General features: G+C 39.6%; 1 protein-coding gene across 2 annotated transcripts in view; it reads right to left on the reverse strand.

Moving 5' to 3' along the window:
• LOC124507831 (cadherin-6) overlaps nucleotides 1–4,244 on the reverse strand; it is a 50,569-nt gene extending 46,325 nt beyond the window's left edge. The window contains exon 1 of one of the 2 annotated variants that reach the window (XM_047074223.1): nucleotides 4,017–4,244. In XM_047074223.1, the coding sequence (XP_046930179.1) occupies nucleotides 4,017–4,244 (228 nt within the window). The remainder of the gene's footprint in view (nucleotides 1–4,016) is intronic. The other variant, XM_047074232.1, reaches the window with a different exon arrangement.
• Between the last annotated feature and the right edge of the window lie 11,132 nt (nucleotides 4,245–15,376).

The following is a 15,376-nucleotide window of genomic DNA, read 5'->3' on the forward strand; positions in this document are numbered from 1 at the left end:
GACACTGATGCTGTTTATGCTAACTCTGCTACAAGCTGCCCCCAGATGGTCATGTATTTTAGAAAAGAAATCGCATTCTTTATCTGTATCTGTATGTATATCTGTATCTTGAGCTCACAAACTCTTACCCAATACAGACAACATCTTCCCTCCCTGTTGCCCACACCTTCCACCACCATTTTTAGGTGAGTAGAGGTGTGGAGACTTTTCTCATAAATCAGAATCCAGATTGTCAATATTTCAGCTCTAATTGGCCTTCTCCACTTTTATTCCCAGTAAGTGCCTCTCTCCCTAGCCCTGCCGTGTCCATGCTTCTGCATTAATCTTACTGGCCACAGGACACAGTGAAATGCTGGGGAGCATTCAGACAGCTTAGAGGAGAGAGGTCCAAGTTTTGAATGTGATCTTATCTATTCACCTCATTGTTACCCCAGCGTCAGGATTCTGTCTTCTCTTGTGCTCATGTGACTCTCCCTCTTATCTCCTTCCACACCCGACAGCCCTCTGCTCCCACCCATTCTCACATTTCCCTCACTCACCATCCTCACTGTTGTCCCTACAGACTTACCACAAAGTAATGGAAACAACGAACATGAATACAAATATAAACAGATGCTTGTAGAGTAAAAAACTCTTCTACTTTAAGTGCTACTTGCTCAGCTGCATTACTTTTTCTTCGTTAACACTTCTGTCCTTTACAAGTACAGACCAATCTTTTTCATTTCAGGCCCAGAGGATGGACTGTAAGTAATGTTATTTCATTAGGCTAATAGCAAGATTTAAGGTTCTATTGGCCTTTGTACACCTTTAAGTGCCAGCCTACCTACAGTCCAGTGCTGTCCACAGTGCATGCTGAGGCATCCTGGGGTGTAGCAGGGAACCCACTGTGGTGCCAGGAAGTATTTTAACATTTTGAGGGAAATACTAGCAACACTTGGGCTCCGTGAGTCTCCTTGTGAATTACTAGGCCAGAGAAGTTAACAGTTTCAACAGTAGGTGGTGCTCCATTCCTTTCGATGATGTCATATATTTATATTTTCCCATCGAACTTGTGATAATAAGAGAGTACAATGCAAAATCAATGTGGAAAAGGAACTGAGGGGCAGCGTCTGATCTTAGAAGTTGCACAGTGCCTGGGAGATGCCCACATGCTGTAAGTAACTGTGGTTATTTATGAATAAAATTAAAATATTGGTTTTTCTGCTGATTGCTGTGTATTTTTTTCAAATAACTACTTATTTGTTAGAACATAAATACCTGTTAAGTTGTTTGGCTCTATTTCTTGTGTCCTAAGGGCGCTGTAAAAACGATTATTGAAATATCAAGGGCACTGCAAACCAAGAATGTTTTGGAACCTCTGCTACAGTTTAATCTTTTTTTTTTTTTTTTTTTTTTTCCCAAAAGTTTCTTTATGTGTTTGGTTCCGTATCTATTTAAAAGTGGACCAGGGGCTCCTGGGTGGCTCCTCAGGTGGGCATCTGACTCTTGATTTCGGCTCAGGTCATGATCCCGGGGTTGTGAGATCCACACTGTCAGGCTCCATGCTGAGTGTGGAGCCTGCTTAAGATTCTCGCTTCTCCCTCTGCCCCTCCCCACTCTGTCTCTCTCTCAAAAAAAAAAAATGTGTACCAACTTGTTGCCACAGAAGGAACATTTTTTTTCCCTTAAAAAATTATTTTGGCCTATTCTTAATTGTGATAAAAACACATTACACTCAAATCCTTTTGCCTGTTGATGAAGCATAACCCCAAAGATAGATTTGGGGAAATGCCCTATTTACAGTCTTAAACACATCTGAAGCAGCAATGCTGGGAATCACGACAACTTCAATTATTGCCCTTGCTTCCCCCCACCCCCAGTAGATATCTTCTTATATGTTATAACTTCAAGGAGGTGGGGGTGGGGTAGGGATGATGGTAAGGTAGGGAAATAGGTCTAGCTGCCAATAAAATACCTACATCCCACTCGTTAAGTTGAAGCTATGATTGGGAAGGGATTTTGCCTCCATCTTCTACCTTTTCCATCCATTGGGAGATCCCTTAATTACCTCATTTTACTTCTGCAATGATATAAAAATCAATATTTGTGCATTACAGATAGATTTAGTAGAGTGTTTATAACTGATCTGCTTGCCAATAATAATACTGTCTTTATGCACCTACTATGTGCCAGCCACTAGTTCCTGTCTCATGTAAGTTCATGCGGCAGGCTTCACTGCCTGCATTTTCCAGATGAAGAAACTAAAGCTGGGAAGGTTAACAACCTGCCTTGGCCACACATGTGGCAGTGCAGCCAGGCAGCCTCAGGTCCACTTGGAGTCCACAGCTCGAAACTTTTCCCCGTGGCAATATTACCTCTCAGAATTCTCATGGTAAAATTGATTCCTACGCGGTTTTATCCATTTCTGTTTCCAGGATCCTGAAATATCCCAGCCTTTCTTTAAGAACACGAGGTATTTTTGATAGAAAATGGCCTCACAATTTTAGAAGAAAAAAGCAGAAAGGAAAAAGGGGGAATCAGTTATTAAGAAATTTTAATCTTCTATGACAATAATGTTATTTGTATTGCAGAAAGTGCTTTAAAGGTGGTAAGATTATTATTATTATTATTTACAACCATTACTCTGTTAATATAGTGCTAGTCAAATTTCACAAGGAAATGGAGAGAAGTACAAATAAGTGGACTGTCTTTTTTCAGCAGTCACACAGCGTGTGAGTTTCACATCAAATTCAAGGCTAAACCCTTGGGGATCTGTGTTGATGTTCACCCCTCCACTGAATACTTCCTCTCCTACTTTATTCCACATTAATAATTCATTCATTGGAACACTGCCTGGTTACCTCAGCCCAAGCCATGGATGGCTTTCCTTCATTTATAATGGTAAATACTTAAAGAGAATATTTGCACACTGTTATTTAGGGGATATTTGATAACAGATTGAAATGTGAATGCGGAGCCCTTGGAATCTGCAAAATTTATGCTGTTTGCATGATATCCTAATATGATTGTTTCAAAATCATAGCTGTAATCATAAACAAAGACATTTTATCATTTCTGTTATGTTCATTCTCTGTTCATATAAAGGATATGTGACAATTATTTTTCTTATCAGTACCATATTATGAAACGCAGAAGCTACAAAATACAAATATGTGTCTATTTGTCCCCCCATCTCTGCCGCATGCAGATATTCTGCAACAAGAATGTAGCTGATGATAACATTTCAGTGAAACTCACGATGACAGTATAACTGAGCTGTTTCCCTGACTCAGCTCCAGTAACGTCCAAGGGCTATAATAAGTGATGCCCTCCTCACTCTACTTTCTAGAGTCAATAAAATGGTCAGATGATATTTGGAAATAGCACCTTTACATAACCATGTTTCTCTTTTGTGAACCTTGCCACAATTAAAGCACTATCTTCTGAAATGCCTCACTCTGGCCAGTTGAAACAAGACAAAACCAGCCATAGCAGCAACAATAACAGCGACCAAATCTAAGGCAATATGGTGGATTTTGCGGACAAAGGGCTCCATCTGGTCAGAGAATGGATGGCACTGTCGGGTGGTGCAGTGTTAAGAAGTAGTTAATTTGAACCTGGCCAAAGGACTAACGCTCAGAATGTTTGCTTTCTGAATCAGAAAAAGGAACCTTCCTTCCCTTACGGCTTAATCGCTCTATTCCTGTTTTTAATACATCCTACTTTATAGAATAGCTGGACCACATTTTTCAAGCTAAAGTAAAAATTAAAGGATTTATGATAATCCTATGTGGATGGTTGTGGGTGTTTCGTTTTCAGTGGAAGCATTTCTTTCTTTGTTGCACTGCTAACATTTCTCAGCTTCTTGCTACAGTCTTCTTCCCGAAACTACTCAAGTGAAAAAAAAAAAGTCTCACCAGATAAGCAACAATTCTTACTGTATTGGGGGAATAGTTCACATCCTCCCCGTCTATTTATTAGGAGTAACTTCTTCAGGCTTTAAAACCAGAATGTCAAAGTGCCCAATGGAATCCTACCTTGCCCACATACTGATAATCGGATCCCGTGTATTCCTCCAGGAGAAAGAACTGATTCCACATCCAGCTTCTTTTCGAACGGTTCAGCTCATTTTTGCTGTTTCCAGAGAGCTCCAGGGCCCTTTTCTTTGCTGGGAAACCACTAGTCCTCTTAGATAACGGAGTTGAGAAAGTTGGGTAGGGCTGACCAACCCAAAAGAGTAGAATGAAGTACCGGTAAGTTCTCATTCTGATGACACAGTCCACTCTCTGGGCAGTGGGTGCCCTGCTCCTTCAAGTGTCTTTGTTCACTGCACTCTGTCCAGTGTCATCCCTCCTTTCTTCCTTAATGTTCTTTGCTTGGCTCTCAGAGGATGTCTGGAAAGAATAATAACATATCAAACATTTTTAGAGATGCTTAAAATTCAGTGTTAGAGCAAATAAGCTCTGGAGAGAGAGGGCGGAAATTTCAATAGCAAAACAACAAAAATAAGTTGGCTATCAATTTTGAAATGAGGAAAATGTTCTTTCAGATATGCTAAATGGAAGGCATGTGCCGAGTAGGAAGCTGCTGTTTTCCTTTCTCCTTTTCTAGCGCTTAAAAATCCTATTTTAAGTAATAGCATTGCTGTAGGTCAACATGCCAGAGTGGATTATTTCACTACTCTCTTTTCCTCGCTAGTATGTGGGCTGAGATCTGGTTAGGAGAAACGAGTTTGTGTTTCTGATTCCATTTGCATATATATCCTCATGAACAAGTCTGAGGCAAAGAATATCACAGACAGTTTCAATTCAGCTGAAAGTGGATACTGTTGAATTTTCACTAAAATGTACTGAGTACCTGTGATGTGTCTGCATAAGTCAAGGCCGAGTCTGCTCTTCAGACTCTTGGCTCCATCCATGGGTTGTGGTAGACTGGCCTGGGTCAAGGAAGGTTGGAAAAGACCACACATCTTCTTTTCAAAATGCATACTAGCACATTGAAGTTTCTGGAGTGAAATTTTGCAACAGCGATGCCAGCCTACATTTAATAAAGGATTTCTCAGACTTGACCAGGAAGCTGTTTTTCCTCATACGACCTAATAACATTATAGGATAATGTTTTAGAATTTGTATATAATAGAATATAGGAATTAAATGAGCAATTCTATTTAAATTTCTTTAGGAAATCCTGGGTTTTCATCTCTAAATTTTACATATATCATAAGCAATCAAGCCTATATATATAAATTGGTCACAATGCCTATGTAATTTTAACAGGTGCATCAGGTATATCTCAATATCACAGTGAGAGTTGTCGGCTACAGGATGTCCAGAAAAGTCAGCTATTATACTTGTGAGTAATAATTTTCCAGGACAAATATTAACTTTCAAGAACGTAACCTCACATTAAAAAAAATCCTTGGGCCAGATTGCCTGGCAAAGATGTTACAAAGTGGTTTATATTTCATGTAATTAAAATAATACATGCCCATATCTCCATCCTAAACTTTTCCATATTTCTCGAAAAAGAATCTAACAAATGACTCCTTCATTGTACTATTTGAGATGGGAAAATTTCTTAAATTATACTAACCAAACATATGCAGCGCTTTGTAATGTAGAACATAACAGTAATTAAACTGGTTCATTCACGAAAGAAATACAGGTAAAGAAACACGTTTTAGGTAATAACAGAATTTTCTCTGTGTCTCCTATTATTGTAACAGGTAAATTTATAGATGACCAGTGTTTTGATTTTTTTTTTTTTACCCCAGCAATGAGTAATTATAGCCACCAAACACATGGTTTAGTGGAAAGCTTTCTATTGGAATATAAGTGAGATATTTTATAGTGTTCAGCATTTTTAAACCTTTATTCCATTACTATGCATCTTCTTGACAGCAGGCTGGGGAAGTTGAAAATTCCACAGGTGAGTGAATTAATACTGTGACAATTAGTCATGCTGGAAAAACGCCAGGCAATCGTATACTTGTCATTATGTGGCCTTGGTACAGGTGTGGAATAACTGATGCTCGGTTAGGTAATGACGATTCTGTTCTTCTCGCGGATAGTATATAAAGGGGATTGAGGGAGCATATGGAGAAAAGCCCTCTAAAGACATCTATTCATTTTTAGCAGGAGAGATTACACTGAGGTTGATTCAGTGGAAATTACATTTTTCTTAATTTCTCATATTCTCCATTATTTGCATAGACAAATCCTGCAGTGAAGAATTACACGTCTGTTGCTGCACTCCGTGTGTGCCCCATGGTGCTGGCAGGAAAGAGGGATACAGAGAATGGAGGTGTCAGCTGTTTAAAAGGCAGACTCCTAAAGGCCATTTTAAAGAAAAATCGATCCCTGTGGGTGTTGTGTGGAAACTCTACAAGCTGTTGCCACTTGAATATTAAATATTAGTTCTTTTTAATATCACAGATACCAAAATGTCAAGTATTTTTCTTTCTTTCTTTCTTTTTTTTTTTTTTTGCTTAGTTGGTAATGAGCTTTTAAAGTGATGCAAATTTAAGCAGTGTTTGCAAGTATGCTAGAACATCTAGTTTTGCTATAACCCAGCTCTTTTTGTATCAACTTGGCAGGGTGTGCCCTTGTTAAAAACTCAATATGCAAAATTACTAAAATTACTATGATCCGCTCATATTTAGTGTTAGCTTTTTAGAGGGATAGACTTCTGTGTGAAATTCATAGTTTAAAAAAACTCCAACGAACTGAACTGTTGAATATATAACTTAGCAATTCTCATTTAATACTTTGTAATAGGCAAGATTGCATGGTGGTTAAGATTATCAATGCTGGAGCCAGATTGCCTGGGTTTAAATCCAGACCCTGTCCATTAGTTGCTGTGAACTTGGGAAAATGCTTAATCTCATCTGTACCTTAGTTTCTTCTTTGTAAATGGGGATAATTACAGTAACTACCTCATAGTGTGTTGTAAGGATTAAGTCATTCCACGCAAAGCACTTCTAAACAGCGCGTGGCGCTTAATAAGGTCTTAATAAGTATCACCTGCTATTATTATTATTACTGTTGTTATTACTATTGTTATTGTTACCATGATGCATTGCATATTAAGAATCCATCTATAGCACACTGCAAAAGTCTGCAAAAGATAGCATGGTTCCCTCTTATGCTTGAATATTTTTTAATTTTTCTAGAAGCGCTTCCGAGCAAGTCAAATTCTTTTTTTTAGTCAAATTATTTTAAAATTAAAAAAAAATAGAACATCTTTAAAAATCAAAATCACACCATTTGCTAATCATTTTCCTCTGTGTAGACTTCAATTCGGGATTTCATAGTAATAGTAATATAAAAACAGAGAGGGTGGAAGCTTTATGCCCACTGACTGCATGAAGAATGTGGGCAAAAAGGAAAGTTCACTGGAGGATGGACTCATTCATGGAATCTGTGCTTTTTTTCCCCCTTTCCATTAAAATTTTTTTAATGTTCATTTTTGAGAGAGACAGAGAGCACCTAAGTCTGATGCTCAACCGACTAAGCCATCCAGGTGCCCTTCCTTTCCATTTTGTTGTGTTAAGGTTTTGAAAGTCATCTTTATTCAGGTGGAAAAAATCAGAACCCAGTTTCAACGTAGGAATTTTGCCCTTGTAAAAATGATACCGGACAAACATGTCTTTGTGTAATTTATGTGCTATTTTTATTCTAACGTTATACTGGATAAGAATATGATAAAGTTTAAATGAGTGGTATGTATATATTTTAGATTTTACTTAATTAAAAAATATGAAATAAAAACATATTCCAAGCATACTCTTAGATCCAAAAAACAGGATTCTTAGGATGCGGAATTGCCATAGGTCAAGGAGGGAAAAGCCCAGTGTAGCACAACTTTGAGAAACAGGGGAAAGTTGCTGACTTGTAAGCAGTCAAAATACAGGAGTACCACATGGCAAGTAGTAATCAGCTATGCAGGCTCATTTTGTAGATGTCAAGAAGTAAACCAAAAGGATAAAGAGTTAGGGCATGCATAGACACTGAATTTTAAAATAGCAGGCAGGCATGGTATTCAGTCAGGAAAGAATCAGAAGGTTAGAGCGCGAGAGAGCAAACAATGCAAAACAATGTAGAGATTGTACCTTTTGTCCCCATCCCCTCATGGCACTAAGAGCAAATCAGTTAGAAATATCAAAAACTCTATAAAGACAAGACTTGAGCTGCCTAATTGCAGCTTAATGGCAGCTTAGCAATGGACTTAAAAGATTACTTGATAGACTGCGTCTCTACTTTTTATTTTCTTTTTGCTGGGATCTGGGTTTTTTGGGGGGATTTTCTGTTTCTTATAGGCCATCATTTGTACACTCTGAAATGTGATATGCGAAAGTGGTTGATCCGGAAAAATAGTTTGAGTCGTTGCAGAAGCCCTTTCTTAGCGATGTGTAGAAGGTAATTAAGATGTTTATGGATAGGGGCACCTGGGTGGCTCAGTCAGTGGCCTGTCTGACTCTCGATTTCGGCTCAAGTCATGATCCCAGGGTTGTGCGATCGAGCTTCACATCTGGCTCCATGCTGAGCATGGAACCTGCTTAAGATTCTCTCTCTCTCTTTCTCTCTCTCTCTCTCTCTCTCTCTCTCAACCTCTCTCCCTCCCTCCATCTCTCTCTCTCCCTCTGTCCCTCTCCCCGCTCTCTCTCTCAAAGATAAAAAAAAATTAAAAAAAGATGTTTATGGATAGTGGGGCAAGGCCCACACAGCATTGATAATTGCATATGTTGTAACTTAATTTGCCTGGCAGCCAGTATGCATATACATTCAATCTTCACGCGAGTACGTAGCCAAGTCCAGCTTTTATTTAATGAAAGCCATTTAGGAGGAGCCTGGAACTCATTAATTCACGAGCTACCAGTTTAGAATATGTGATAATTAATGCACAAGCTCGGCTAAAGTTTTCCTTTGATTTGCAAAACCTTTTTCCCTAGATTATTGGAAATTAATAATGTAAAAATATTTCATAGGGATATATAGAATGAGAAGATAAACTACAGTGTCTTCAAGTTCCCTAGAGTCCTTTGGAATCACCTTCTATTTGCAAATCATTAATATGCTAATTAAAAACTTCTCTATTGATTGAATTGCTTCTCTGGTGACTTATGTTTGATAACAGTCTGAATGTCTCAACTGTGTTATCTGGTTTTGAGATACTGATTTTATTATAATATTTACAAACAAATAAGTAAATATTAAACAGGTTTAAAAGCAATATAATTACTTTAAGGTTTTAGAATTCAGACTCAGCATACATTTGTTCTATTATTCTTGATTAATTCTAATCAGTGCCATATTACTATAATGTTACCTAGGCTTACAAATTAAACCAAGCACGTTCATTCTTTGGTATGCAGAGCCTTAACCTGGGCACTAAAAACATAGGAAGCATTCAATAAAACAACATTCTTAATATACCTTTAACCATTTACCATAGTGAGAGAATATTTTAAAATCTGGTAGGAAACCGTTTCTTTGAATAAATAGTGTTTCATATAAATGCTGTAGCATGGTATTTTGCATTGATGCTGCTTACAAAAAACACTTCCGAAAATATTGTCTATACATGAGTCATCCTAACCCTTTGGCAGAACCCATTAGCAATGCTTTGGCATATGTATTATAAATCCCTTACTAAGTTCTGGTACATTTTCTCACCTTAGATCATTAATGAAGTAGAAAACAACTGGTTATTTACAACTACTTAACATTTCTCCTGACTCTATTGTATTCCAACTCTGAGCCTGAAATTGCTCTAGTCCCACAAAGCCTTTGGGTGCGGTGGGGATGAAGATGGTATTTACTCCATTAGAACCTAGCAAATTTAAGAAACAGAACTGTGATATCAGGATAAACCAAACAGAGGGCAGCCAAAGGTACCCGTGCCTTTCTTCAAGTAAATCTTTAAAAACGTCCATGTTCTTTATTCTGAGAGAGGAGCTTTACAACCAATTAAGTTTTTTCAAGATCAATTATCCGCTCTCCCAAGAAACTTTGTTTTGAATAAGTTGCCTCCTGCTGTGCATAAAAAGTCTACAGTACAAGGCTGATCCTCTAGAAGTGGTGGCATAAGGATAGAACCAATTTAAAATTTTTGGTAGAGATTTCACATGAAGTCTTCATTTCTAAACTTCCATTTCATTTTTCTGTAAATGTCAAAGTCACTGTTGAGTAAAATTGGTTCTGTTTCATGTGTGTAATGAACTCCACTGAAATGTGTCAAACAGCTTTGGCACCTCTCATCACATAGCATTTCTCTTGTGCCAATGAATCATCATGGCAACAGCCATCAAATGATGCCTGATTTTTTTTGTAAATGTTTATATTTGTGGATAATATGCCAATCTGTTTGCAAACTGATGTATTTCCAGATGAAGCTATTTTAACAGTATTACCCTCGTTCTAAAATCACATTCCACACATTGCATTAATGAAGATAAAATCGAATGTGTTACAGCACATAAAATGGTGTTTCATGTGTAGTTGAGGCTCAAGGAATATTTGTTGATGTGAAATACTCATTTGGGACAAGAAACCCCCAAAAGCATGAATCAGAGGATAAAGACGAAGTTCTTTTTCCACATGGGGGAAGAATTCCAACCTATTTTATCATGAGAGAAAGTTATCAGGGTATGGTTAGGAACGGACTCTGGCACACCACACATCTGGATTAGAAGCTCAGCCCTACTCAACACTGGCTGGGGATCAACATGTGTCTCAATTTCTTTAACTATAACATGGGACAATTTTAACAGTACCTACCCCATAGGATGCCTGTGAGGATAAAATGAATGAATTCATGTGAGGTGTTAACAGTAAGATGGCCACAATTACCTAAGCTGTGAAAAAAAAAAAAATCTTAGCAGAGGACACACATAGGCTATACCAGGAGCAGAGTTTTGCCTCTTGTGTATTTCTTGTTTGCAATTGAACAGTTAAACCAAAATCAGCCACCAATCTTTAAAGATCAGTGCATGCTCATTTCTGGATTAAGTTGATATCAGGAGTTCTGGTGACATTTTTATTTCTGGAGCGGACGGAGCTCCCTTCCCACGCATGGCAGGTGCTTCCCCACCAATCCTTAATGACGCTGTTCAGTTGCTTGTTTCATTCCTTTATGCATGTTGCCTGGCTCCTGAGGGTGTCTGGGCTTGTGGATATTGTCTTTTCCCAAAAGATTTACTCAGGCAAACAAAGGAAAAGAGAAAGCATTTTACACCTTTAATTAGATATTCATAGCATGAATTTTAAACAACTTCTGTAGCAAACTATATGTCTAGGTTGCAGAAATGTATGAAAGACTTGATTTCATACTACTCCTTGCTTGTAAGTTAGGCTCTTTGGGAGCTACATTAATTCTTCTGGATGCATAGCCATTTAAGACAATGAAGCTTGAATAAGACTGCAAGATGTCAAAACCCACTTGTACATTAGTGTGAATGATTTCAATGAGTTTGCTCTTCTTTTTCAATAGCTCAATGAGAGGGCAGGCTGAGAGTATTGGCTGGGAGCTGGGGCCGGCTGGAGACAAGGGTTTCTTAGTGGGTGTAAGGAGTTCAGGGCAGATTTAAATTTATTGAATTGTAAAAGCAGGAGTCACATGGTTGGGTTTATCATTAAGTCGTTACGAAACTTGGCACATCACAGATGATTCTAAAGGCTCATACTGGTGCAAAGTGTCATGAGGAGTGGAGATGTTGTATTTAATTTTTCCTGACATTATATCTAAGCCTTTCATCAATTACATGAAGTCTAACTAATAAGTAGTAATACTAGTTAAATCTACTGTGTTCCATCCCTGACCTTATAATGTGAAGGTACTATGCTAAGTATACCACAGACATGTTTTAATTTAGCCCTCATGCCCATTCTGTGAGGTGGATAATCTTCTTATAATTTCTGCTGATGAGAAACTAAAGCTTGGAGAGGTTGAGTAACTTGTCCAAAGTGATGCCATGGGTGTGTAATAAAGCCAGATCCTGACCTTGGCACCAGGGTCCTTGCTCTGAACACACCTTGAGGAGTCACAGCTCATAATAAGTGCTCAGTATGGTTGTGACTTTAGAATGGAGTCTTCATGACTTCCCTAAAATTGTAACAGCCATACAGGTTCCTAGAGGTAAAAATAGTCATCACTAAGTGCATAAGCTAAATAAGAACAGCAAAGGTTTGCTCTGTGCCAGGTAATGGAATAAATGCTCTATAAACACGTAAGTCTTTTTTTTTAATGTTTATTTATTTTTGAGAGAGAGAGACACAGAGAGAGAGAGAGATGGAGTGTGAGCGGGGGAGGTGCAGAGACAGAGGGAGACACAGAATCTGAAGCAGGCTCCAGGCTCTGAGCTGTCAGCGCAGAGCCTGACACAGGGCTCGAACTCACGGACTGCAAGATCATGACCTGGGCCAGAGTCGGATGTTCAACCGACTGAGCCACCCAGGTGCCCCTAAAGATGTAAATCTTAAACAAGAATCCTTTGAGATGGAGACTATCATCCTTTCCCTCTGCTTCAGAGATGAGAAACACAGGTTTCGAGGGACTGGATCCTTTGCCCAAGGATGCACAGCCAGTGGTTGGCAGAAGCTGGCTAAAACCCAGCTAATCTAGAGGCTCCTTCTTAACTATAACATTCACTGTCTCATTTGTAGTTTGCTCATGGAGACAGCATCTAGGTTTTACTTACCCTCATTTCAGACAAAATTTGAACAAACTTATCACCAGGTTTCTAAATCCCCAGCAAATTAAAGAGATTGGTCTAAGGAGCGCTGGAGGCTGGAGTACCAATTTTAGTAGGAGGCGATGGCTGAGGGGGGCAGAGAGAATGGCTACAAATGGCCAGCAGAAGAACTAAAGACAAAGGATGGAGTCAGGGGCTGGTCTGGGGAAGTAGTGATGCTCTGTGTTCCTATGCCAAGAACAGTGCCTGTGCAGAGTGACAGCGGATAAGCATTTGTAAAATAAGTGTGTGTATGGATGAATGCACAGGAGACTGAGTGTAAGAATGACTCAGTGCCTGAATTAATGACAGGATGACTCATGGGCGTGAGGATGAACATATGAATTCTTAGCAGCACTTGAGGGTACTACGATGTTGCAAATCTAGCAATGAATATTCATAACGATGACCTGGAATCATTAAGAAAAGGTCCAAGTCTCTTGAATGCTTGAGAAGTCATGGATATGTACAATAAATCTAAGTACGACGACTATCAAAAGTTGTTGTGGTGGTGTTTAGGAGAGCTGGGTTTTAGGTCCCACTTTGTTTCTGTCTTTCTCTTCCCATTTCATTTCAGACAAGCTTCTCTATCTCTCTGAGCTTATGTATGAAATTAGGGCTGGAGTGCTATTACCAGGGAGAGCATAGCATCGTGGTTGGAAGCACAATCCAGCCAGTTCACCCATTTGTATCCCAGCATCAATACTCATTAGTCTTGAGGAGTTGTCAAGTGGCTTGACATGATGTGCTTCAGTTTTCTCATCTTCAGATTGGGAATAGTAAACTTTGGGGTCTTGGTGGAGGGACTTGATAAATAAAACCTGGTTTCTCTTTCAAAGAAATTTCCAAAGAAATTAAGAAAATAACGCCTGGGTGGCTCAGTCGGTTGAGCGTCCAACTTCGGCTCGGGTCACGATCTCGTGGTCCGTGAGTTCGAGCCCCGCATCGGGCTCTGGGCTGATGGCTCGGAGCCTGGAGCCTGCTTCCGATTCTGTGTCTCCCAATCTCTCTGACCCTCCCCCATTCATGCTCTGTCTCTCTCTGTCTTAAAAATAAATAAACTTAGGGGCGCCTGGGTGGCGCAGTCGGTTAAGCGTCCGACTTCAGCCAGGTCAGGATCTCGCGCTCCGTGAGTTCGAGCCCCGCGTCAGGCTCTGGGCTGATGGCTCGGAGCCTGGAGCCTGTTTCCGATTCTGTGTTTCCCTCTCTCTCTGCCCCTCCCCTGTTCATGCTCTGTCTCTCTCTGTCCCAAAAATAAATAAACGTTGAAAAAAAAAATTAAAAAAAAATAAATAAACTTAAAAAAAATTAAAAAAAAATTAAAAAATAAAAAAAAAGATAAAACGAAGAAGTGTGGGGCAGCTGGGTGGCTCAGTCAGTTAAGTGTCAGACTCAGACTCTTTAACAAAATTATTTATTTATTTATTTTTGAGAGAGACAGAGACAGAGAGTGCATGTGTGTGGGAGGGGGTCGGTGGGGAGGGAAGGGGCAGAGAGAAAGGATCCCAAGCAGGCTCTACACTGTCAGCGCAGTCTGATGCAAATCTTGAACTCACAAACTATGAGATCATGACCTGAGCCAAAATCAAGAGTTTACTTAACAAACTGAGCCACCCAGGCGCCCCTAAGCATCAGACTCTTAGTTTCCCCTAAGGCCATGACTTTATGTTTCATGAGATGGAGCCCCTTGTTGGGTTCTCTTCTGCCCCCCAGCATGGAGCCTGCTTTGGATTCTCTCTCTCCCTCTCTCTCTGCCCTTCCCCTGCCTGCAGTCTCTCTCAAAATAAATGAACGTTGAAACAAAGAAGTGTTAGAAGGAGACTAAGCTATCACATTTATTACTAAAATAATAAAAGGCAGATTGGAAAGGTAGCTTAGTGTGAGAGCCGAGCAGGCTTGCTAAGTAAACCCCAGCATTAGTCAGAGGCCCCCTGGAGTCAGGGTTGCATTTCGCTTTGTCTTTTACAAAAGCCACGGAGCAGGCTCTGATTCTACATGCAGCACCAGAGAGAATGACTTCCTGCTCCCACTTCTGGACAGCTAAGGTACAGAACCTGGATGTCTGTAGAAATGATCCCAAGGAATCTGTTTTCATACTCAATAATTTAAAAAGATCATTAGATGGGGCGCCCGGGTGGTTCAGTCGGTTGAGCGCCAGACTTTCAGTTCAGGTCATGATCTCACCGTTCATTGGTTGGAGCCCCCGCGTCAAGCTCTGTGCTGACAGCTCAAAGCCTGGAGCCTGCTTTGGATTCTGTGTCTCCCTCTCTCTCTGCCCCTCCCCCACTCATGCTCTGTCTGTCTGTCTCTCTCTCTCAAAGATGAATAAATGTTAAAAAAATTAAAAAAGATCATTAGAGACATCTGTGATCTTGAGAGCCACTAAGTCATGTATTAATTACCAACAATTCTTGTATTCATAACTTTGCTTTTTGGAGTTGTTTACAGCATCACTAAAAGGAAAATGTATGAATAATTTACAGATGGGGAGTTTGAAGCTTCCCTTAAAATATCTTTCACTTCAGGTCAATCAATGCGTTCTAGGCAAAATGAATTCTTTTCCATCTTTCTTCATCTTTCCCACTACACACACACACACACATACACACACACACACACACACACACACACACACACACGAGGTGGGGGGCGAGAGAGAGCGAGTGA

Source organism: Lynx rufus, unplaced genomic scaffold (assembly GCF_022079265.1).
Source record: "Lynx rufus isolate CCGP_SWC_20201006 ecotype Redwood Valley unplaced genomic scaffold, mLynRuf1.p SCAF_1, whole genome shotgun sequence".
NCBI lineage: Eukaryota > Metazoa > Chordata > Mammalia > Carnivora > Felidae > Lynx > Lynx rufus.